The following is a 22383-nucleotide window of genomic DNA, read 5'->3' on the forward strand; positions in this document are numbered from 1 at the left end:
ACTTTTCAGTATCCCACCAACACAAGCTTTAGTTCAAAACAGCTGAACTTGTTCAACCCTTCAGGGTTGCTCAAATTTTACCTTACAGTTCTTGGCCAGCCTGACAGGGAATGTGATCTCCACTGTGGGAACACCTTCAGAAAAGACAAGTCAGTTCTGGAGACACATTTTTCCCTTCTAAATTATTTTGCTGAACAATAAAGCTCTCCCTATCAACATTCCCCAGACCTCTGATTTCTGTTGACTTGCTAAGCAGAGCAAAGCGCTCAAAATGGAAAGATTAGAAAACCAGCATGTTTCAGATCTAACATTCAGGAATAAAGCTGATCTAGCAAGTTATTTTAAACTGCCTCTTGAAACAGATAACAAAGCTTTCAACAATTTGCATTGATGTACAGATCACAAAATTAGTGCAGCTGGAGTTGTTCTGACCTACACTTCTACCTAGATAAATAATCAAGCAAAACAAATTTCTGCTGTGTTGCAACAATTACCAGTTTTGTCCAGCGACCCTTGTTTTGCTGCTTAAAGTTTTCTTGACAAAAACCCACTTTTGCTCCTTTTTATTCTGAATCTAAGTTTTACTTGCAAAGTGAAGTAAAAGATGGCAAAGGTTAATAAGAAACCATTTTACAATTCTGAAAGGTAAGCAGATAAACCTATGAGAAAGAGGTTAAGAGGCAACATATTTGCCAAAACTTGCTATGTTTTAATCCAAGGCTGCCACCAGTTGTCCTGGGGGATGTGAAGCTCCAACCTGAATCACAGTCTCAGCACAGTAGTACCATTTAAAAAAACATTAATTGAAAAAGAAGTCAAAACATCCTTGGTTACTTCCAAGAGCTGTTGCTGGATCTCTGGAGTACTGGCAGAAACATTCCCTAGATTTCATTTTGGTTCACAAGTCCTCCTTTAGAACAAGCTGAAGGTCTGCAAGGAGCTTAGTGAGCTCCCAAAGCAGACACTGTGGCAAGTACTTTCTTCCCTTTTTGCTTCGAGCCTGTAGGTTTTATTTCATTGCAGTTTATGATGGGAGTCCCAAAAGCATGAGAGTTACCCTGACAGCTTGTGCACTGCTATTATCTGATTAATTTCCTGCTATGTTCATTTGTGCTCTATTGGATATAATTTTTTGGCCAGGAATATACTTTTTTTTTTTCCAGCTTTAAATACATTTGGCAAAAATTCTAGTGATTTAGTGAAAAAGGACAGGTCCAGATCTTTTAAAGGCTGCTTCTCTCTGTATTATAGACATTCTTGGTTTACTTTGTGAGTGTAACACAGCAGCAACTTCTGCGTTCAGCTCCTATCACCTAAAGGGCTGAACATTTTGTAATTCTGACTAAATGTTAAATCTCAGACTAAATGTCACTTGACATGTGCCTGTAGGATTCAAACAGGGCGCATGCTGCCAATTATTCACATAAAAGAGCAATCAGCCATGGAGAAATCATTCATTTGCTGCTATGTACAATGCTGTATTTAACCAATATATGGCAAGTGGGGAAAGGGGCTGCTCTGCTGCCCAGCACCAAGGAAGAGCAGAGCTCTCAGCACAAAGGTTCAGCACACTTGTGTGCCAGAAAATCCTGTGAAACAGTTCTGAAATTCAAATTACAGCATCCAGGCGCAGCAGGTAAGCTAAGGCTTGTGTAGTAACTCCAACTCTGGTTCTGTGGGCCAGAACAAATTCTAATTCTGGTTGTCCCCAGCCTCCAGCATCTACACTGGCATCATTCCTGCACTGTCATAACCAACCTTTCAGCTGCCACCAGCTGCCAGGTGGTGTTTCAAAACCTTTACAGTTGCTACAGGGCAAGATTTTTCTTTTTATCTGAACAGCATATTCTCATATGATTATTTCCACACAGACACAGAGGATGGATACTGACAAACACAAAGGCCTTAAGCAAGGAGGTGAGGGGACAAAAATAAAGCTATTGAGACATCCCTGTTCTGAAAGATCTGTGATGGGAGTATGGAGGCAATGAAAGCTGTGAGACACCAAGATCAGGAGCACACACGGGATGCCTGGAGCAAGTATCTCAAGAAACACATGCAATAGTACCAGACCAACTGGAGTCCTTGGGTAAACCAGAGGCATTTAATTCCTGCTGCTGAAACAACAGTTCCTCCCCTCCATCCCTACTAAGAACTCCTGGGCTCTGCATACAAGCAAAGGCTGAGCTGTAGGTCCCAGAAGGATCTCTGGCTCCATTCCCACTGGCTTTCTCTGCTTCCAAGGACAGCAGAAGCAGCTGCAGGTTTTTTGTCTGCTCTGTACCAACAAGCTAAGACAAGAAACAATTTTTATCCAGATACTGTTTCTCTAATAACACTCTAGAAATTAGTTCTCCCTAAACTACTGTTCTAACAGCAAACTTCAGACTGCATATAGTGAGGACATTAATTCACTCTCCTAAAATGCTATCTCCAAGATACATTACAGGCTTTCATTCTGAGGGCTGACATTCTAGAGAGGTCTTGAATTAAATTATTTGCTAAAACAGGCACTGTCTGGCACTGTGTAAGAGATTAGTCCTACTCAGCACACACTTGGGATCATGAACTGCACAAAACTGTAAATTCATGCCCTAAATATAGAACATTCCAAATAACTTACTGATACCTTCATACTTCAGTGGAATACTTTATCCAAGGATCTCAGTGTATTTTATGCTGGCAAGTTAGAGGTTATTTTAGACTCCTTTTGCTTTTAAGAAACACTGAGCGCCACTTCCCCAATTAACAGGATCCAAGATTGATTTTCTTTTGCAGGATCAATGACATCCCACAGCACCACCATGGGAAAAGAGTTACATCCTTAAACCATTTCAGAGATTTGGGAGTTTTTTTATTCTTGAATGACAGACAATCAAACACCTGCCCAAGAAGATAAGTGAAAAACGTCTCTCTTGCTATCCTTCTATTTTATCTGAGTTTCTTTAAGCACTTCACAAAAAATTAATTTCACATTTAGAGGTGAGCTATTTTACTGCTGAAAAACATTTGTCTCTCACAGATGGAGGGTTTTTATTTTAAAATCTCTACAAGTTCTCTCAGTGGCTTCCACACCTTGGTGTGTGCAGCTCTCCCCAGCCCTGGGAGGTGGCACCAGCAGCAGTGGTGTGCTCTGCTTACATAAAATGCTTATCTGCAGCTCAAACCTGCCAGAGCTGCACATCCACCTCACGGAAATCAAGGGCAATTATCCTGCTGGCTGCAGAACAAAACATTTTTATGCCACCATTAACATACACCAGTTCACTAGGGTGTGGCTCCAGATGAATGGGCACTTCTAGTAATTTAACTCCAGACACACTAATAACATATCAAAATGCTATTCACAGGAGCTGAAGGAACAGCAGTGGAGAAGGTTTTTAAATGTTCATGCACAATCAGCAGAATGGCCCACAAGTTCTTCTTGGATTTAATTAAAACCTTCATGGTGTATTTGTCTTTATTACGCTGACTTGTGTGACTGGTCACTGATCATGCAACAGGAACACAACCATAAATGAAGAGACATGAAGGAGAAAGAACCTCCTGAAAATCAATTCAAATCAAGCTTTTTGCAGTATATAAAAAACCCTCTACTTTCATTCTCAAAAGATATATTCCAAATTGCTATGCAGGGATACAGCTTTAATCTCAAAGTATAATTTAATATTATGAGATGTGAAAATACTTATTCTTGATCACAATCAATTTACACTTTTTTCACTTAGTTTTGCCACTTTCATTGCACAGCATCTTTTCTGTCTGGAAACTCAGAGCAACAATCAGCTCTTGGCTTATTCAGCTAAACAATCTGTCAAACTGCATCTGAAACAGGACCATTTTCTTATTTCAAACTGTCTAAGGTTAAGCAAAGCTTCAGCCCAACAGAACTACAAAAATAAAACAGACTCCCGTTCACACTGAGAACTTCCTACTGTGACACAGACTTCACTGGCTCCAGCACTGAGGGAAAAAAAATAGCTTCTGTAAACTTAGAAATAGCTTGAAATCCTAAAGTCTTATCTGCTGGACTGTATCACTGTGTTCACAATACTCTGGCAAACAAAAAGGGCAGCACATGCTAGAACATGAAATGCTAAAGAAAATTAGTAGGTGTAACAGCCTACTAGACATGTGAATGCCTTGCATAGTGTTCATTCTTGCTGGGTTATAAATTAATGTAATCACAGAAGTTAATGATGTCTGCCACTTCACAAACAGCAGAAAGGGAAAAGCTTATTTGTGCAAGTGGCACACTGTTTATACCATTTTTGCAAAGCAATTCCTTCTGTAACAGCAGCATCCTGCTGCCAAGCTTTGTGTTTGCTACGAATGCATTTGAAATATATCAAGGTACAAGACACAGGTTTGCCTTTCTCTTTTCTTTAACTGTTCATTTAATCTAAACACAATAGTTGGTGACAAGCAGCAACATCCCCTTCTCAAATGGAGCAGCACTGGACCATTCAAACTGTCCTGTCACCCTTTCCTGTGGCAGGACAGAAAATCCTAAAAGTTATGTTTATAAATAACCTTTATGTAAAGAAACCATAGGCAAGTAGAAGGCTCTGTCTCTCCTTGTGCATAAATCAAGAGTCTCACACGTTAAATCATCAAGATCCTTAACTAGACCACTCCCCCCAGGTTGAGCTGCAGAGCTGACTAAGGAGCCTTCACATATAAACAACTGTAAATGGTAAATCTGAAATTCAGCTGCTTACTCACACACCAACACCCTCAGTCAACAATCCCAGTTGCTTTTGAGATGTCTGGATGTACTAAATTTAGGATGCTGACAGATTATTTCCACTCAGCAATGCTCAGGAAAACCTGGTCTCCTCGAGAAGCATAACAGACAATACTTTCCCTCTCAGAGCAGAAAGTATCATTCAAAAATGAAGAATTTTGAAGTCAAGAACCAGGAAAAACAGAGTCTGTAGATTGAAACTACAAGTTTCGATGCACAGTCAGCTGCTACGTGAACATCACTGCTTTTTACCAAAAGTCACTCGTGTCCTACAGCCCTAGAAAACCTGAGCCCACCTAATTTATGTCACATGAACACAGCTTTCTATAGCAAAAGATACACATCTACACAAACTAAAAGCTTTTAGCATGTGAGTGTGTAAAGACAGGAAACATTGAATGTCACAATCTCTATTTTGTGTTGCTTTAACCATGCAATACCCCAAAGGTGCTTCTCAGTAATTTTTTTCCATCAGTGTAACTCTGTATTTAAAATTAGATCTAAGCCCAGGAGATAAATGTATAGCCCTCATTCAAGCAGAACAAATGGCTGTATGAGCTACCTCATGTCTTATTTAGCTTTGCTCAACACTGGCAGGCCTTAGGACACAAAAATGTACTTCCTACTAAGCAGAATTCACTACCCTAGATAGCCTGCAGAGTAACTCCTCCACTTTATCAGGCAGGACTCTGGGAATAAAGAGAGGAGAAGCAATTTAATTGAAAAGATCCAAATGTCTGCTTGGTTTTTTCACTGTACCCTGTCCTTCTGAACACACAGGCACTGGCAATACATGTGATTGTGGTTTTCTACTTCCTTCAGTTCCTCCTCACTGTGACACAAGGCTGAACACCACATTTCTTTGTCACAGAGATCTCCAAGATGCTGCTCTTGCTGCCACTTGTTTTTGCTAAATACCAAACTGATGACAGCAACAAAATAAATGGCCATTCAAAATTTTCTACTTAGTATACACATATATTTTTTCATAATTTAATTTCAATGGAAAAAAAAAGGCATCAAAATATATTTTACCTGGACATCATAAAGAGCTACAATGTTCTCATGCTGAAGTTCCTGTAAAACAAAATATTTTTGTTATGAAAATAGGTTAGTATTATTGCTATTATTAATACTACTATTATTATTAATTTAATATGCTGATAATGCTGATTTGGTGATAATCAAAGAGATTTTTTTAAGACCATCTGATGGAATTTGGAGGAAATCCCAGCTATTTTGACAATATTTACAGGATAAGGAAGTTAGGCAATATCTTCAGAGGTCATAAAAACATTGGGTTCCAGAACTTAATGTCTGTGACTTGTTGCAGAAAGTATCAGAGCACAAGATTCTCTAATGAGCACTGAAAACTGACTAGATTTAATTTTCTACTCCTACACAATTTCTTTCTTAGTGAAGTAACCAACTAGACCATGCTCAAATCAACCTTACTTTTAGAGTACAAAGAAAATTAAACCAAATAACATTAAATGAAACTCACAGGACAGCTCATGCTTTATTTTTAACTTTTGTTTGTTAAGTACTTGCAGCACACTCATACACCCAACACTACAACTTCTGGTGTATAATAAGTAAATGAGTATATAATATGTATATAATAGTATATAAAGTAGTGATGTATCTCGAGAAGCTCAGAAACACGGGAAGAAAGCAGCACTCATTATTACTGCAAAGCTGTGTGAAATGAGATATGAAATTCAGAGAGCAGGGAATGTTGAATGACCACCCAAGGAGATGTTTGCATAAAATAACACTGAAAAACTGAAGGATGCTCTGTTACATTTCCTCTGTTAGAGCCACACTCCACATTTTAAGGCAATTATCACAGGTCAGAAGTGGGCAGCTGCTTCAGGAATCAAAGTCAGCTCACTGATTTCAGCTTTCAAGGCAGCTTTGAGCAGAAAAGTTGCAGAAAGATCAAAGACTGATGCTTCACCCTCAGCTATGATCTGCTGGGAAAAGGTGCCACACTGGCCATCCAGAAGGACAAAGTCTTCCACATGTGCCATAAGCAAAGCACAGAGACTGGTTCCACAACAACTTCTGCTTTTAACTACAAAAGCGTGCTCATAATCTGTTCTGAGACATTTCCAGAACTAAAGCTGTATCTTTTTCTGTTTTTCTTAGTATTTTTATTTCTGGATCCCTAACAAAGAAACAGCACAACAGCAATTACTGTGATACCACCCATGACCTGGAATGAACTAGGTCAGAAGTCTCTTTTCCTTTTCAAGGAAAGCAGCTTTAAAAATCACTGCAAATTAGCATACCTTTAAGATTTTTATTTCTTTTCCAAGTAGGATTTGTGACTTCGACAAGTTCTTTTTGTTAATACTCTTTATGGCTACTTCCCAATCAGTTTTCTGGAAGCAAACAAAAAAAGTATTGTCAGTTTACTTTTTTTGTTGTTTTTTTAACTTTATCCTCTAACAACTATCCAGTAAAGCACTGAGAAAAAGTTGCAAGATCACCCCTCCTCTACCCACCAGTGATTACTACATCACATGATACCATCAAGAACTATTTCATTCCACAATAGCTTAGACAGCTATTAAAATCCAGCTTCAGCTACACTGCATTTTAATGAATTCCAAAGCATTTTAAAAAACCCCCCAAAAACAAGTAACCATATCCCATTTATTTTTTGGTAGCAGTGCTATGTATCTGCTTTTTTAGCCTTCTCACAATGATCAAGTTACTTTTAGTGTCCTTAAAGGACTTCTCATTTTCAGCCTTTTTATGCTCTGCGGATGAAAACTGCTCTGTTTTAAGTAAGCTTATGTATTTTCTATTTGTAAATTATTCAAAAATAAACTGACTATTTATTTGTGAGGTGGGAGTACCTCCATTGGCCTTTAAAGTTTCCGTTTCCCTTTCTCCCCCCCTTTTTTTTTTAACCCCAAAATCACTGCACTGTGCCTCTCCAAGATGTGAGTGCTGCCTTAATCCTCCAAAATGTTAAATCTGAAGGGCTGTTTTCTGGAAAGCAAAGCTCTTTAGGCACCAGAATAAACTCACAGCATCAAGAAACCATAACGTAACTATGAATATCCGGGGAGATTAGCAAGTCACGCCAGGAAACCAGACACCTCTGAATTTAAGAAATCTTCAGCCAATCCCAAAGGAGACAATTTTCCATTAGATCCCTCGTTATCCAGCGAGATAAACATGACCCTCCCGACAAACAAAGGGCTCAGCCTCCCCTACAGCTGCAACTCTCCCCTCGCCGCTATGTCAGGGAGCTGCCAACAGCGGGGAGGAGCGGTGGGACCGCGGACAGGCCGGTGGGGTTGAGGGAAGGGAAAAAATAGAGGGTTTATGGATGCCGGGGCCGGATCCCGGCTCAGGGCCGCGGGGCAGCCCCGGGCCTCTGCCCAGCCCGCACCTCCCTTCGGCTCTTTTTTCTCCCCGAACACCCAAAGCACGTCAAAACTCCCCAGAGGACACAAACCCCACCACCACCACCGCAGCTGTCACCCACCCGAGGGGCTCTGCCGGCCCCGGGTTGTGTAACCAGCCCCACTCCGGCTGCGGGCGAAGCCCGTCGCTGTTTACCTTGCGGTGGCGACCTTTGAAGACCACAGCAAAGGCTCCGTGTCCTATCAGGTCCTTCTTGCTGTACTCAAAGTCCCCCACCGCCTCCATCATCCCTCAGCGGGGCATGAAGCCCCCGGGAAGGACGGAGGCAAAACAAAGGGGCTTCTTCCTCCAGCTACAGCCGCCTCACGGCAGCCGGCGGCGGGGTGGGAGCCTGCCCCGGTCCTGGCTGCCCCCGGCGGCGGGGGCAGCTCCTCTCATACCGCCGCAGACCCCCGGGCCGGCGGGGCTGCTGCAGGGCGTCACCGAAGCGAGGGGCTCCGTCGGGCATGGGGAGGGGAAAGAGGGGAATCTCAGGGGCCGGGTGTGAGCGGACAGCGCGGCATCGGAGCCGGGACGACGGGCCTTCTCAGCGGGGAAGGGAGCTCCGTGCCCTGCCGCTGCCCGGCCCCATGGCCCCGCCACAGCGGGGGCTGCCGGCGCCGCGGCCCCGCTCAGGGACCGAACCCCAGAGCATCCAGCGACGCGGGGGAAGGCGCGGCCCACAGCTCCGGGGGTGGCTGTCGCTGTCGCCGCCGCAGCCCCCGCGGGAGGGGAGGAAGCAATGAGGGTACGGACGGGGGTCTCTCAGGCCGCCAGCGCCTCCCGGGGCTCCTGCCGCTCGACCAGCTCCTGCACAGAGATCCGCACTCGGCCAGCCCCGGCTGCGAGTGCCCAGCCCTCCGCGCCGCCCCGCGGCTTTTATAGGCCGCAGTGCGCAGGCCCGGACGCTCGGGTGCTTCCGCCGGCGGCCAAAGAGTGCCTCACCCCGGGTAACCCGGCGGCCTCCCCACCGCCAGCGCCTCAGAGCGGAGCCGGACCGGGGCCATTGCCCTGAGCCCGCCGAGCCCTCCCCCGTCCCGCCAGGGCTCCAGGGGCCCGTTCGGGTCGTCCCCTCAGGGAGGATGATGACCCAGGCCTCTGGGTCTACCTCTGGACCCACCCTTGCCCTCACGCCGGGGTAGAGAGGCCAAACTCAGCTCGCCACGCCCGGCCATCACTTCAGCCCTTTCCTCGGCCGCCTCAGGCCCACCCACCCAGTCAGGACAACGCTGAGGGGCCACCAGGAGAAGAGGGAGGACCGGAGGTGCACAGGACAAGAGCTGGGACAGCCAGCAGCCAGAGTGGGAAGGCAGGTATTGGATCATCCCAGGGTTCCAAGGCACTGGCACTGTTTACACAACACCTCCGGGTCACACACTCCCAGCCCTGTCCCTGCTCCAGTAGAGAGCAAGACACTCCCTCAAACCTGAAACAAGGGATCTCAATGAATGGAGAGGCAATGGAGGAACGGGCACACAAAGTGCTGTAAGCCAAAGATGCTTGGAGTTGTTTTCTCCCTTTACAAGGAGAACAACGCCTGTAATTTATAGCGCCTGCCTCCCAGGGCTTTTAGATCAGCCTGGGGCTGTTTACAGCACGTACAAACATTAAAAAAAGCCCAACCAGCCACCGAACAACAGTCACATGGTGCCTCTGACCTTCACCTCCGGGTTTACATAATTATGCTCCTTTCCTCTGTGTTCCATTCCTCACTGCTCTCTTTTCCCCCCCTCCATCCATGTTCTCCATCACACCACCTCCACATCCCAGTTTCAGGCCCTTTCAGGCTTCCCCAAGATCCCCACGGGCCCCAGTGGATTCAGGGTGTGCACTGGGGTCACACAGGGCAGAGCTCTGACCCCACAGCTGTGCTGTGCCTTCCCTGACGTGAGACAGGCTCTGCTTTCAGTGGCACCAGATCAAAATAGAGACTGAACGAAAAGTTCTGCACTTGGGCCTCTCCTCATTCTTCACTTATCTCCCTTGGCTTTCCAGCACTCAAAACCAGGCACTACTGGATCTGTGTGCTATGTCAGAACCTCCACAGCAAAAGACTTCTCCACAATGCACTTAAATTAAAAAAAATATCCAGCAAGAGATTCTTAAGGAAAGATTGACAGCTTTATCAAGGACATTTTAAGCTATTAGAGGCATCCTAAGAAATCTGTTTTGTGCCAAAGAGAACCAAAGGGCTTTAAAACCCCTCAAAAATGAATCCCCCCTTTATTTGGTGAAGTTTTGAGCTCCCACCCAAAATCCACCCATGGCACTACCCCAACAAACAACGTTGAGAAAGTGGAGTTGATCAGTAATTTCAACAGCTCGGAACACCCCGTGGAAAGAATAAATAAGATGTAAAAATATTCTGAGTTAACCATAAATTAAAGTGTTGGTAGTAACAGACACTTTGTGATACGCTTCACAGTACCCCTTTAAACCAGGAAAAAGCCCACAAGCTTCCATGTGTTAAACATTCTGATTCATAATTTCCCTGAGAACTGGTTGTTTATTGCCATCCACCAATTCTCACTTCAGTATTAATGCTCTCAGCGTCAGCGTGTATCCTCACCCCAAAATCAATGTCACAAGCTGCATTTAAAAAGGAATTCATTCAGAAGATGCCTTTTGAGCAGATGAAAGTCACAACAGCCATTACTAAGCCACCCATTCTGCATCACACTTGCAAACCAAGACACATTTCCCAACACATTTCCCTTCGGCAGCAGCACTGCCTGATGTCCTTTTGTCCTCGTAATGGGGCTGGAGCCCTGGAGCAGGTTTGTTTCAGCACAGCAAGGACAAACAGCCAGGAGCGGCAGGGAGGTTTGACCGGAATAACTAAACACCCTGCGCTGGGATCCGAGCGGGATCCGAGGGCTCAAACAGCGCTCGCTGGAGGCTGCGGGATTTGCATGCGGGTCACTCCTTCCAGCTGGATCCCTGACTGGCAGCTGGGGGAGCTTCTGGGTGTCAGTAACTCCAGCATCCAGGCTACAAAGAACCTAGGAACAGCACCTTCGCTTGCTTTTGCTGCTGGAAGAGCTCAGAGACAGAACGGACTGAATTCACCCCTCCCAAGGGGAGGCTCGTTACTGGAGATGTTGGGAGAGCGATGCAGGAAAACCCCAAGGGGCTCATGCTGCTCCTACACACAGATATCTGACATTCAGCCCTGTATCCTGCAGCACCCGGGGGATGCTCTGCTCTAACTATGCAGCAGGACACTAAAACACTCAGTGTGCTCCAAAAGCACAGCCAGGGCACCAGTACCCTGTCTGATCAACCCCAGGGATCCTTCAAAAACACAGAGCACTGTGTCCTGAGTTGGTTCATTTTTAACATCACGCTCTGCAGGAGCTGCAGCCCACTGAGAGAGACCACCAGCAACCCACAGTTCTGCAACCACCCATTCACAGAGTGAAGAAAACAGAACAGCAGTACTGGAGATGGCTCTGGGGCTCCTTCCCAGCTGCACTGCTTTGCTTCAGACAAATTAGTCCCTCAGTTGTGAGCCAGGACTTTTGATCACAAGAGCCACACATCTAGGAAGGAATTAGCAACTTCCAGGTTGCTTGTCTGAGTGCAGAGAAGGATGCTTTCACCTGGTAGCAGCTCCACAGAACACAGACATCACTGCCCTGAGTTTTCTTAAGACCTTTCGTCCTCAAAAGCACTAATGGACTTCACAGCAAGCCCATTTCTGCCATACCACACCACCAAAATGCAGCCCTGAGGTAGAAACATCACGTGAACAGTGCCTGGGTTGACCCAAAAAAAAAAGCAGAACACGGCTGCTTTTCCTACTGTTCATGCAGAACAATGAATGAAGTTCATTTTCTTCCTATTCATTGAAAGATTTTTCTGGTCTGTCTCTCCCCAGGCTATAAACTTGCACATGGAAATTAAATTACAGATCTGGGAAAATATTCAAGAGATCATCTGAGTTGAACAGAACAGGAACATGTGGCTGCAAGGACCCAGGGAGCACAACACACACTCCACTTGCACAGATAAGCAGGACATGGTCCCAAGAACATTTTCACATGGATTTTAAGGCGTCACTTATCTAAATCAGCTCCCAAAGGCAGGAGTCAGTGCTATCTACTTCACTCCAGGTGTTCTTACCACATCCTTCCTTCCCTCCCTCCATCACACTCAGGAATTCATTAAACAGGTAAACCTTCCTCAGAGGACTGGCACACTTCCCAATCCTTATCACCACTGTCCTCCCATTGGGATTTGCAACAAAATTAATGGTGGCATCAGCTGAGCTTTTAAAGGAGAAAGTGTCAGTGGGCTCTGCAGGACAGTTTCTGGCTATGCTTAAAATTATTCTTGTATTACCAGTGAAAAATAACGCCCTTGTGGTAAGAAAACCTGTGTGGGATGTTTAATGAGTAACTCAGGAGGAACTGGACTGAAACACAGGAGCAGACCCCAAGATTCCTATCAGACAGCACTGGAGCTCAGGCATTTCAGTAGGTTTTCTGTAAGATCGGTGCTGCTGATGCCAGAAAAGCAATCAGAAAGCTCCAGCCTACCTTCTAGATTTGTCCTTTAACAAAAAGTAACATCTTTCCCATTAATAACGCCATCAACCCAAATTTGCATCTGCAATTGCCCAAATTAGCTAATTAAAGCTCCCATCCCCAGCGCTGGCGGAGCGAGGGAGCTCACGTGCTCGCTGCGGCTCCTGCCAAGCAGGAGCCAGCTCTGGAGGGAAGGGCAGCAGCTCTTCCTTCCCCGGTGCCTGAGCAGGCAGGAGACTGCAGCCAGGCCCGGGAAATGCCGCATTCAAATAAAACTGGGAGGGAGGAGTGTTAGGGAATTGCTTAGGAATACAGCTGGAGCAGGGCCAGCACTTAGTATGCATGGAGGCTGGTGCTGTGTGAATGGTAAAAATAGCAGCAGATGCTTAGATAAGAAAATACAATTTGGTGTACATGCAAACCCATCACAGAGCATGGTTCCAAAATCTACCCGCTATCAGATCAAAGGAAGATTAAGGCTGAGAGCTTAATTTGGTGTAAACTTAGTTGCAAGGCCCTTTCTTTCTTCAAGAGGTCTCACTTCCCTTTGGAAAACCTTTCTGCTCCAGCATTAGAAAGGTGGGTTTTAATCAGGCTTTATGTCATAGAAGCAGAGCCTGAAGGGATGGCAGGAGCAGGTCAGAGGGCACAGTGATGGCTTTGGTTTGGAAATCAGTGAACAAGGTGCACTGATTTTTTAGGTACACCTACACACATGCACAGCCAAGCCAGTTCCCACAGGCAGGATCGCTTCCCTGAGCTCTGATACATCCCTGCCTCCAACACAAAACACACCATGGATTGACAGGGCACAGTGACCCTGTGCAGCACTCCAGGGGAGGAAGCAGAGAATGATGATTCTTCACTCAGGAAGAGCCACGTGCAACCAGGAGCTGCTGCTTTCAGCAAGTCAGACTTGGGGACGGAGAGCTGAACTCCCAAAGGTGGATCATTTCCTTTAGCACAGGCACGCCAAAAAACCTGGAAACCAGGCAGGCTTCTTGGCTGTTACCAGTGACCTGTTCCTCTTCTTCCCAAGGGCACAGCAGTCCATGGAGGCAGAATTATCAGCTGGTTTTAAACCACCCTGTCCCACAACATTTACCTCAGTGAATTACGAAAGGTTTTGTTTATGCAGATGGACACAACGTGGCCCTCACTGTCAGCAAGAACCAGCTGGAGGAAGCACCCTAATGAAAGAGCAGGTATGGGATACTGAGCTCTTCCCAAAAGATCCCATAGAGATAGATCCCTGCTGACTTGGCTGGCAGAAAGAGACACTAACACCAACAGGAACCACAAATTGTCTTCTCAGTCATATTAAAGATTTAACCCTTTGTTCCACCCTTTGGCTCATCTGAACACTTGCATACAAGCAAAAGGCCATTACTACACGATCTTAATTCTCCAAAGCAATCATGACAGCAGGCATAAAGTCCTAAAATGCATCTTTGCAGCTGGGAAGCGTCTGAGATCCAAACTCCTATTCTGAATTGTAGTACTCATTGAGTATGAGGGCTATGGAGAACGTTTTGACCTTCACGCTAACCTGCTGCAACTGAATCTGACAGTGTAATTTCTGCTCCTTATAAATCACATCTTGATTTTCTCTGTTTCATAAGCATCCTGGAAATAAACACTGAGTCCAGGTCTATTTGCCCCACAACGGCTGGAAGCCTGAACTGACTGTCATAAGCAAACTTACAAATACCGGATTGACAGTGTGAATCCCTCTCACCCACTGGGCAAGTAAATGCATTTTAGAAATTCCAGGAGCCAGCTCTGTGCAATGGAAATATTGCTATTTTCTGTGTCAGTCCCAGCCCTGCTGTCAGCACGTATCCAGGGCAAGGGACAAGTGCCACACAAAATTCCTGCTCCATTCTTCCCCTTCCCCACCCTATCCTTCCTTCCCCTTGAGCCAGTGGTGGATGGGAAATGGACACTCTCTCCCCTGTTCAGAGGCACAAGAGTCTCATTTTCCCATTCCCAAGAGCTGTTGAGACCTGAAAACTCAGCACAGCTCCAGCAGTCATTTGAAGTCCATGCCTGTTGCACCCTGAACAGATTAGCAAAGGAGTTATCTGCTGTGGATGAAGAGGATCACTGGCAGATAATGCTCAGCACAGCCCACAGGGAAACAGGTGTGTGGAAAGGCAAAGCCTTACTGGAATAATGAGAAGCCCCAAGTCCTCATTCTCAGCAGATCTTTGTCCCAGACACACAGCCAAGCACAACTCTGCAATGTAATGATGTGCTGAATTTTCCCATTTCTCTCTCTCTCTGAAGGCCACACAAGGACAACCTTTTCTGTTCCCACTGAAACCCTCTTCTCCGCAGGATTCTTCACAGAGCAAGAAAGGGCACGGGCAGTCTCCGCCCTTTGCTTGCCCCTTTCAGGACAGTGGCTACTGTGAGGCTGAAATTCCAAAAAAAAGCCAGTTGACATGGAGGCAGATGAGGTATCCCTCCTGTGATGTTCAGAGGAAATCATCCTGCAATGCACAGCTCTTAACAAGAACTAACATGAAAATTTCCTTAAATAAATATAAGGAAAGCATCCATGAGGGAGAGTTGCCAGTGGGAACATGGAGCCGTGTTTGGGTCAACCTCTGTCATCCATCACCTTGGAGATCTCCCAGGATCGTGCCGAGGGCAGGACCAGCAGCTCCATGTCACTGTTCCTATCGACGCCATCTGGAAAGGGAAAGAGCTGCTGTGTCCCTGTGGTGGGGCACCAGCTCTGCCACAGGGCCCAGCAGGCACCAGACAAGAGCAGCACAGCAGGGACCTGGGGTCACCAGCCACAGTCAAATGGCAACCAGCTCCTGGGAATTTGTCTGCATAACTGGGAGAGGGGAGAAGGTCAGAAAGGAAGGCCTGACCAGCTTTCCAGGAGTCAAAACATCTGAGTCAAATTTCACCCTGACTGCTCGGCTGGAGGGGCTCTGCTTCCTAGATATCTCCCCAGCAACAGTTCCTGTCCTGAGAGAGGTCAGGTCTCCAAGCTGGAATTTGACCCAGTGCTGTGCTCTCTGCAAGGAGATCGTGCCCTAACCATGCAGGTCTCTGCAAGGGCACTGTGGCTCTGAGGGACACGTGGAGTAGCTGCAACATCCTCACAGACAAGCAGGTTACTCACATCCGCAAACACTTGTCCTTCCCTCCGCTCGCTACCCTCTGTCCGTCTGGGCTCCAATCTGCTGCATACACCTGGTGTGATGGAAACCACAGTCACCTCTGCTGGGAGGAGGGATCACTCCTGCCTCCCAAACACCTCAGCTCCACCAGGGACCTCACCTCATCGGCATGGCCAGGCAGATCGATGGCCAGTTTCTTGGTCTTGGCATCCCAGACCTTGAGGGTGCTGTCGCTGCTGCCGCTCACCAGCAAGCGGCTGTCGGCTGACCAGGCGATCTGGTACACGGCCGAGACGTGGCCCCTCAGCGATGTCAGGTACCTGGGGACAAGGACAGGCTGTTAGAGCAGCAGGCTTTGGTCCAAACCTGTCCTTGCCTTTGTGTTTCTTCACCAGCACAGTTACAGGATGCCCAGCACACTCCAGGCAGTCAATTGCTACACAGAGTCCACCTAAAAATCTTCCCAAGTGGGCTCAGAACCTTCTAAAGGATGACTCTTCATCTCACCCTTTCTGCCAAGAAACCTTTATTCAGCTTCAGCCTCACTGCAGAGGCGTGTTCTTCCCTCTCTGGCTGAGCAGCCTGGATTTAGAAGGACCTTTAAAATCACTGACATGAAAGCCAAACTCATGAGCATTAAGGTTGGTTTGCAAGGGAGGACTGCTGCCCCCAGGAGCTCACCAGTACTCCAGCTGAAAGTTAAAAGCTGGATTACAGGGGCATCCAAATACTAACAGCACCACTTGTAACTACAAGAATTTGCATCATCCAGAACAAGCTGTTCTCTGGCACAAGAACTGTTTAAACTGGGTCAGCCTCCAGTTCCCAACACACACATCTTCAGGAGATCAGTGGAGTGGAACATCCCATCCCACCACAGCTGCGCCTGCCCCGGAGAACTGACCCTGCAGCAACAGGGTGTGCACACAGGTGCCAGGCAGTGCTGTGGCCGAGTCACAGGGGGATGCACACACTGAGCCAAGCACAGGCACCTTGACACCAGAAAAGCCAGACAAGGGACTTCCCGAGGGCAGAAAAAGGCAAAGGCAGCAGAGTGACTTTGAGTTCAAGCTACAGAACACACCAGGGAGCTGCTGGCAATGACACTGGGGCCCATCCCTGTGCATCCTGTGTGTTCCACACAGACTCCAAAGCAGCACCACCCCTGTAACAGAACAAACCAACTCACTTTCCTGTCCTACCATCCCAGAGCTTTATGGACTTGTCAAAGGAAGCACTAGCTATTATCCGGGTGTCTGGTGAGAAGAGGACTTGGTTAATCAATGCTTGGTGGCCTGTCATTCTCTCCAGCGGCTTCTTGTCTTCTGCTGGTCTCCAAAGAAACAGGGTGAAATCATCTGACCCCGAGACGAGCCTTTCTGGTTCCTGGCCCTGAAAAAGGGATGAAAGAGCCCAAGTCTTGTACAAGCCAGGTGTGGAGAGCTCGGAAGCACACCAGTGTTGGGGTGTCCACTGCTTTCACCAGTAACAGCATTAGAAGTGACAGCAGGGACAAAAGGGACTTACCCGGACTTGGTTGTACCTCTGCAGTGCCCGGTCTTTCAGTTCTGCCACTGAAAAAAGGAAAAGGAGAGTGAAAGAGATATTGGCAATCCTTAGATGAAAATAAACTTTATAACCTTGTCATGCCAATTCCAACCCTGGATCTGTGGGTTAAGCAGGAGCATTTGTGATTGCTCAATTTGCTAAAGGCAATTTGGGAGCAAAAGCCCATGGAAACAAAGTGGCCTCCCCATCCCCCAGACTGCTCTGGGGGATGGGGAGGCAAGGAAAATCTTGACTTTCAGCACGACCAGTCCTCCCCCAGCCTCCAGCACGGGCGCTGCACTCACAGGAGCCTCTGACATCCTGGGGGTTGATGGTGGCCTTGGCCGGCTCGAAGGCGCCGGTGCGGAGAACGTAGTCGGTGCTCAGGGCCATAGTGTTCACCCAGTGAGCGTGGCCCTGCAGCGTGCGGCACAGGACCCCCTGGGGACAAAGCCACCCTCAGACAGGGACAGGCAGGACACAGCCAGGCTGCACAGCAGACCCACTGGGCTGCAGGGAACAACCCCAAACTTTCCAAACCTGCCTGCCCCAGCTGCAGGCAGGCTAAGCAGTGAAGACAACACTGTAAAGCTTCAGAAATCAGTTTCCCTTGCACAACACCCATCAGCTCAGGTTGCTCCAGGGATGTTTCCAGCTTTTAGTCCCATTTAATGCTCTTAAGGATAAAAACATCACACAACAGCTACCCCTTGCAAACCCCAAGCAACAGGTCAAGAAGATACAGCAGCTCTGTTTTTCAGGGCACAAGCTGTGCCAGGAAGAGCAAAGCTACCCCACAATGTGCCCAACCCCCTTTGCCAGCAGCCCAAGGGCAGCCCCCCACTTACATCCTGGCTCCTCCAGACTTTGATGGTCCTGTCCTGGGAGGAGGAGTAGAGCAAGCCATCACCCCCCCACTTCACACAGGTCACCGATTGCGTGTGGCTTGTGAGGATTTTGTCACACCTGCCCATCAGCGTGTCCCAGATGCGGATGCTGCCATCCTTGGAGGCGCTGGCCAGGTAACGGCACTCTGGGTTTCTGGCCAAAGAGATCAAATCCATTTGTGCAGCTCCCCTGAGCTCCTTCCCCACCAGCCCCAGAGGATTCAAGGGTCAGCAGGCAAAAAATTACAACTTTCTTTGGGCTCAAGATCAGAGAGAGGCCAGAAAGGGGCAGAGCACTGACCTACAGAGAACAAGCTCTCACAAGGCAGAGGAGAGGCTGACAAATGCTTCCTCCAAACCAACTCCTGGGCTGCACATTGGAGGAATCAGTCCAGGGTAAACCTGGCAGCTGAGCCCTTGGCAATGACCCTGTTTGCACAGCTCTAACCCACTGGCTAATGAGGGCACCACAAACTGGCACTTTCCCTAGGCACAGGTTGGGAAGATACCTGGGCAGAGGATTAGCCTCACAGATAGCACAGATCCATGGCATTGGGAATGTGTTGGATGTTCCCCTGCCTCTACCATGCTTCATTTCCAGCCTGTGGACAGAGTGCTGTTGTGCTGGCAGGGCCAAAAGGAGCAATGTCCATCCACATGGCTCAGGGGGCAAATTGAATACATCTGGAAGCAGCTGGCCACAACCCAGCAAGGACAGGGCAGCCACAACCCTTTGTCCTTTGCACATCTTCATCACTCTGCATGATGGCACCAGCAGTGGGGAAGAGCACAGCCCCTCCCATTGCACTGGAACTGGCTGAAGAAAGAGAACTGCAGCCTTGGCAGGGTCATGTCTCTCCATTTCCTCATCTTCCTCTACAATCATTTTTTGCTAATCCAGTTAATTGTCTGCAAATAGCTGGAGCTTCCTACTGGCAAATTCAATTTGCAGGGCTCTGCTCTGAAGGGGCCCTTCTTCTTTCTTTTTTATTTATTTCTGCAACATCTTGGATTAATGGCTGCAACTGCCCCCCTCCACCCACCTGTCCCAGAGGGAGCTTTAGCTGATCGAAGGGATAAGGGGATTGTACAGTTAATCATCCCTCATGATAAACAAATGGGATGACAGAGGCCAGCAGGATCAGGAGAGCAGACAGGAGTGCTCTGCCCTTGAACACCACCAGGTTTCCCTGCTCCCACCTCAGCATGCCTAGGGCAGCACATCAGTGTTTGTCCAGCACCACAAAAGCAGTGTTTTCCACAGGCAGGTGTGTCTTTTTCCCAGGGGAAAACAGACACAGCCTGGCAGTGATTCCCCAGCAGCTCATGGGGACTGTGAGCAGCAGCTGGGACTCCTGGCTCCCAGCTGCACACATTTTTCCCAGCTCACCTTGAGAGCTGTTCTCCTACATGGGCTTTTTCTCCGTAACAGGAGAAAGGCAAACAGGAGCAATGCCCTTCGGGTCAGGCTGCTCTTTTCCATAGGAGCAAAGGGGAAGGGCTGAGCTGGCCCTGCACTTACATGTGGAGTGGTTCCCAGCACAGACATGTGATCCATTTGGAGTGGCCAGACAGCACCCGGCCGATCTGGCTGCCAGTGGCTGGGTCCCAGAGAAAGATCTGTCCAAAAGAGGAAGCACAAGGGTCGCGTCAGGCCACAGACATCATGTGAGTCCCAGAGATGTTGGAGCTCCATTTAGAAAGCAGAGATGTCCTTGGGATCATGTTTGCTCGCAGGGAGCAGCAAGGGAAGGGGGCTGGATGCCTTTCCAGGTCCCTGCAGCAATCAGCTGACACCCAAAAGAATGAGACTTGATTGCCCTCCTCTCTGCCTACAACACTGCTGCTACAAACTTATCTGACTCAACTCAAAAAGAATACAGGTCCCCAAAAAGCCACCTGGTGCCAGAGACTCAGTGAGTGTTTGCAGAGCACAGTGAAAGCCACAGCGTGCTAAACGCTGCTGATTATCGGATCCTGTGGGTGGGACACATGCTGGTTTTCTCTTGTTGATTCTCTCTCTACATAAACGTTCATCTTAAGAGCCAAGGCATTAGTCATCTCCTACTTAAGAACCTGGGAGAAATAGGGAAAAGGAGGACAAGCAGCTCTCTGGGTTCAGTTAAAGGCAGACCAGCACCAAACCACGGCAAAACCACCCTGGCCCAGGACATTTCCTCGGGATTGCCATCACAACTTTGGCAGCTCTGTGAGTGCTCTCATTGCTCCCAGACCATCCAAAAGGTCAGAGAGAGCGACTGCCCCTCAGCAGCGCAGCTCCCATTTAACCACATGCTCCTGCTTCCCCAGGCATTTCTGCACTTCAAGCACACAAATTCTGTCCCACAGCAGGGTATGAGCCCCCTTCACATTCCTGCAAGAGGGAATTTGGCCGTGTCTGTGTGGGAACACTGAACAGGCTGCTGCTGCACGTCTGGGTCACAGTAATAGCAGCCCTGGCTTGGCCGGGTGATACCCGTCCTCACTCCAGACACCTCCCTTGTGATGGAGCTGCTTGCCAAGGACCACATCCACAGCCTGGACTCTTTCTGGCACAAGACAGCAGGACTCAGCAGCAAGAGCTCCACAAGGTGACAATGCCAGAGCTCTGCCTGGCACAGAGATGCTTCTCGCAATACTGCGACACATCCACACACAAAGCTTCTCCGGGGAATGGGAATCCTGCTCAAAACAATGCCATACACCCCTCATGCCCCAGAAAAAACAAGCCTTTGCCCTTAATCCCCCACAGCCCCACACCAAGGGAGCCCACGTGTACCTGGCTGTTCTTGCAGCCCGAGGCCAGTTTCTTGCCATCAGGTGACCAAGCGATGCTGAGCACCCAGTGCCGGTGACCTGGCAGAGAGAGCGTGGGTGGTGTGAGTGGAGAGCTGTGACTGTCCCTGGTTTCCCAGCAAGAAGGCACTCCGTGTTCGTCCTGGCCAGCCCCTCTTGTTCCACTTTGTTAAAGAGAGGTTCTCCCTCCCCAGGCTGCGGTCCCAGCCTGGACAGCTCAAGCAGCACCAGGCTCTGCTCTGCTTGTCCCCTCAAGCAGACAGGGGGTGCATGAGAAACAGGGGCATGAGCTGCCCTCTTGGGACACCCCTGCACCCACCTTTGGCCGTGAACTGCGGTGTTTCCGTGCTGAGGTCCCAGAAGCGGACAGTGGTGTCTCCAGAGCCACTCGCCAGGTACCTGGGAGAGGAGGAACAGCTCAGCACATTGTCCCCAGGACAGGACAACAGCAGCTGCTGCCTTGCCCTGATCCCCCCCTCTGCAGCCAGACCCTCGTACTTTCCAGTGGGGCTGAAGGCCACGGAGATGACGGCCTCGGTGTGTCCCTCCAGGGAGCTGGTGCAGCGCGTCACTGCCCGCACCCTGAACACCGCCTGCGGCTGGTAGATGATGTCCAGGACCTTCTCTGTCTCCACGCTTTGCCCTGCCAGGGTCTTCTCCAGAGACGCCACAATCTCGGCATCGTGGACGAAGAAGGCCAGAGGCACCGGCTCATCCTGCAGGGGAAAAGGGCAGGTGAGGCAGCGAGAAGCCGCGCTGGGTCTGGCTGGGGATGCCGGGGAGTTCGGGAGGGGTCTCACCTTCTGTAGGAGGGCGTTGCAGACCAGCTGCAGCTTGTCCGGGGTGATGGTGACCGGGACGTCGAAGGGGGAGCCCAGGCACTCCCCTGCCTCATCCCGGAACTGGATCAGGAGCCGCTGCACATCCTCCTCGTCCGGCGACATGCTCTGCGGGACAGTGGGCTCAGCGCCGGGAATCCCACCAGGGGCAGCGATACCCGCGTGGGGAGAAGGAGACTCTACAGGGAGACCCCGCGTAGGGCCCGTGGGAGGGAGAAACACCCCGCACTGCGCAGGACCCCGCACGGGATGGGGTCAGCAGGAGCCACACGGGGGAACCCCAGACGAGCGAGGAGACCCCGGAGCGCCGCAGCACTCCCACCCCTGCAGCTTCCGGGAACTGCCCCTGCCCCTGCCCATCCCGGTCCCGCTCCCGGTCCCGGTCCCGCTCACCGCGGCCATGTGCGCGCGCGCCCCACGTGGGCCGGAAGCGGCGCCGCCGGGCGGGAGCGCCCGAGCGCGGCGCTGCTGCCC

The 22383-nt window shown here is 48.8% G+C and overlaps 2 protein-coding genes across 3 annotated transcripts in view; both read right to left on the reverse strand.

Moving 5' to 3' along the window:
• ULK2 (unc-51 like autophagy activating kinase 2) overlaps positions 1 to 9025 on the reverse strand; it is a 36218-nt gene extending 27193 nt beyond the window's left edge. The window contains exons 1-3 of one of the 2 annotated variants that reach the window (XM_032130192.1): positions 8327 to 9025; positions 7042 to 7134; positions 5783 to 5824 (exon numbers count right to left, since the gene is read on the reverse strand). In XM_032130192.1, the coding sequence (XP_031986083.1) occupies positions 5783 to 5824; positions 7042 to 7134; positions 8327 to 8419 (228 nt within the window). In that variant the 5' untranslated portion in view covers positions 8420 to 9025. The remainder of the gene's footprint in view (positions 1 to 5782; positions 5825 to 7041; positions 7135 to 8326) is intronic. The other variant, XM_032130193.1, reaches the window with a different exon arrangement.
• A 1631-nt stretch (positions 9026 to 10656) lies between these two features.
• Positions 10657 to 22339, reverse strand: NLE1 (notchless homolog 1). The gene is made up of 13 exons (XM_032130209.1): positions 22303 to 22339; positions 21871 to 22017; positions 21569 to 21786; positions 21390 to 21469; positions 21054 to 21130; positions 19797 to 19894; positions 18236 to 18428; positions 17693 to 17828; positions 17367 to 17413; positions 17029 to 17231; positions 16000 to 16159; positions 15842 to 15912; positions 10657 to 15396 (listed from the first exon to the last, which is right to left on the reverse strand). Exons 1-13 carry the CDS (start codon positions 22309 to 22311, stop codon positions 15384 to 15386), a joined length of 1452 nt encoding a protein of 483 aa, XP_031986100.1. The 5' UTR covers positions 22312 to 22339; the 3' UTR covers positions 10657 to 15383.
• Positions 22340 to 22383: the final 44 nt, after the last annotated feature.

The sequence above is a fragment of the Corvus moneduloides genome, chromosome 20 (assembly GCF_009650955.1).
Source record: "Corvus moneduloides isolate bCorMon1 chromosome 20, bCorMon1.pri, whole genome shotgun sequence".
In the NCBI taxonomy this organism is placed as follows: Eukaryota; Metazoa; Chordata; class Aves; order Passeriformes; family Corvidae; genus Corvus; species Corvus moneduloides.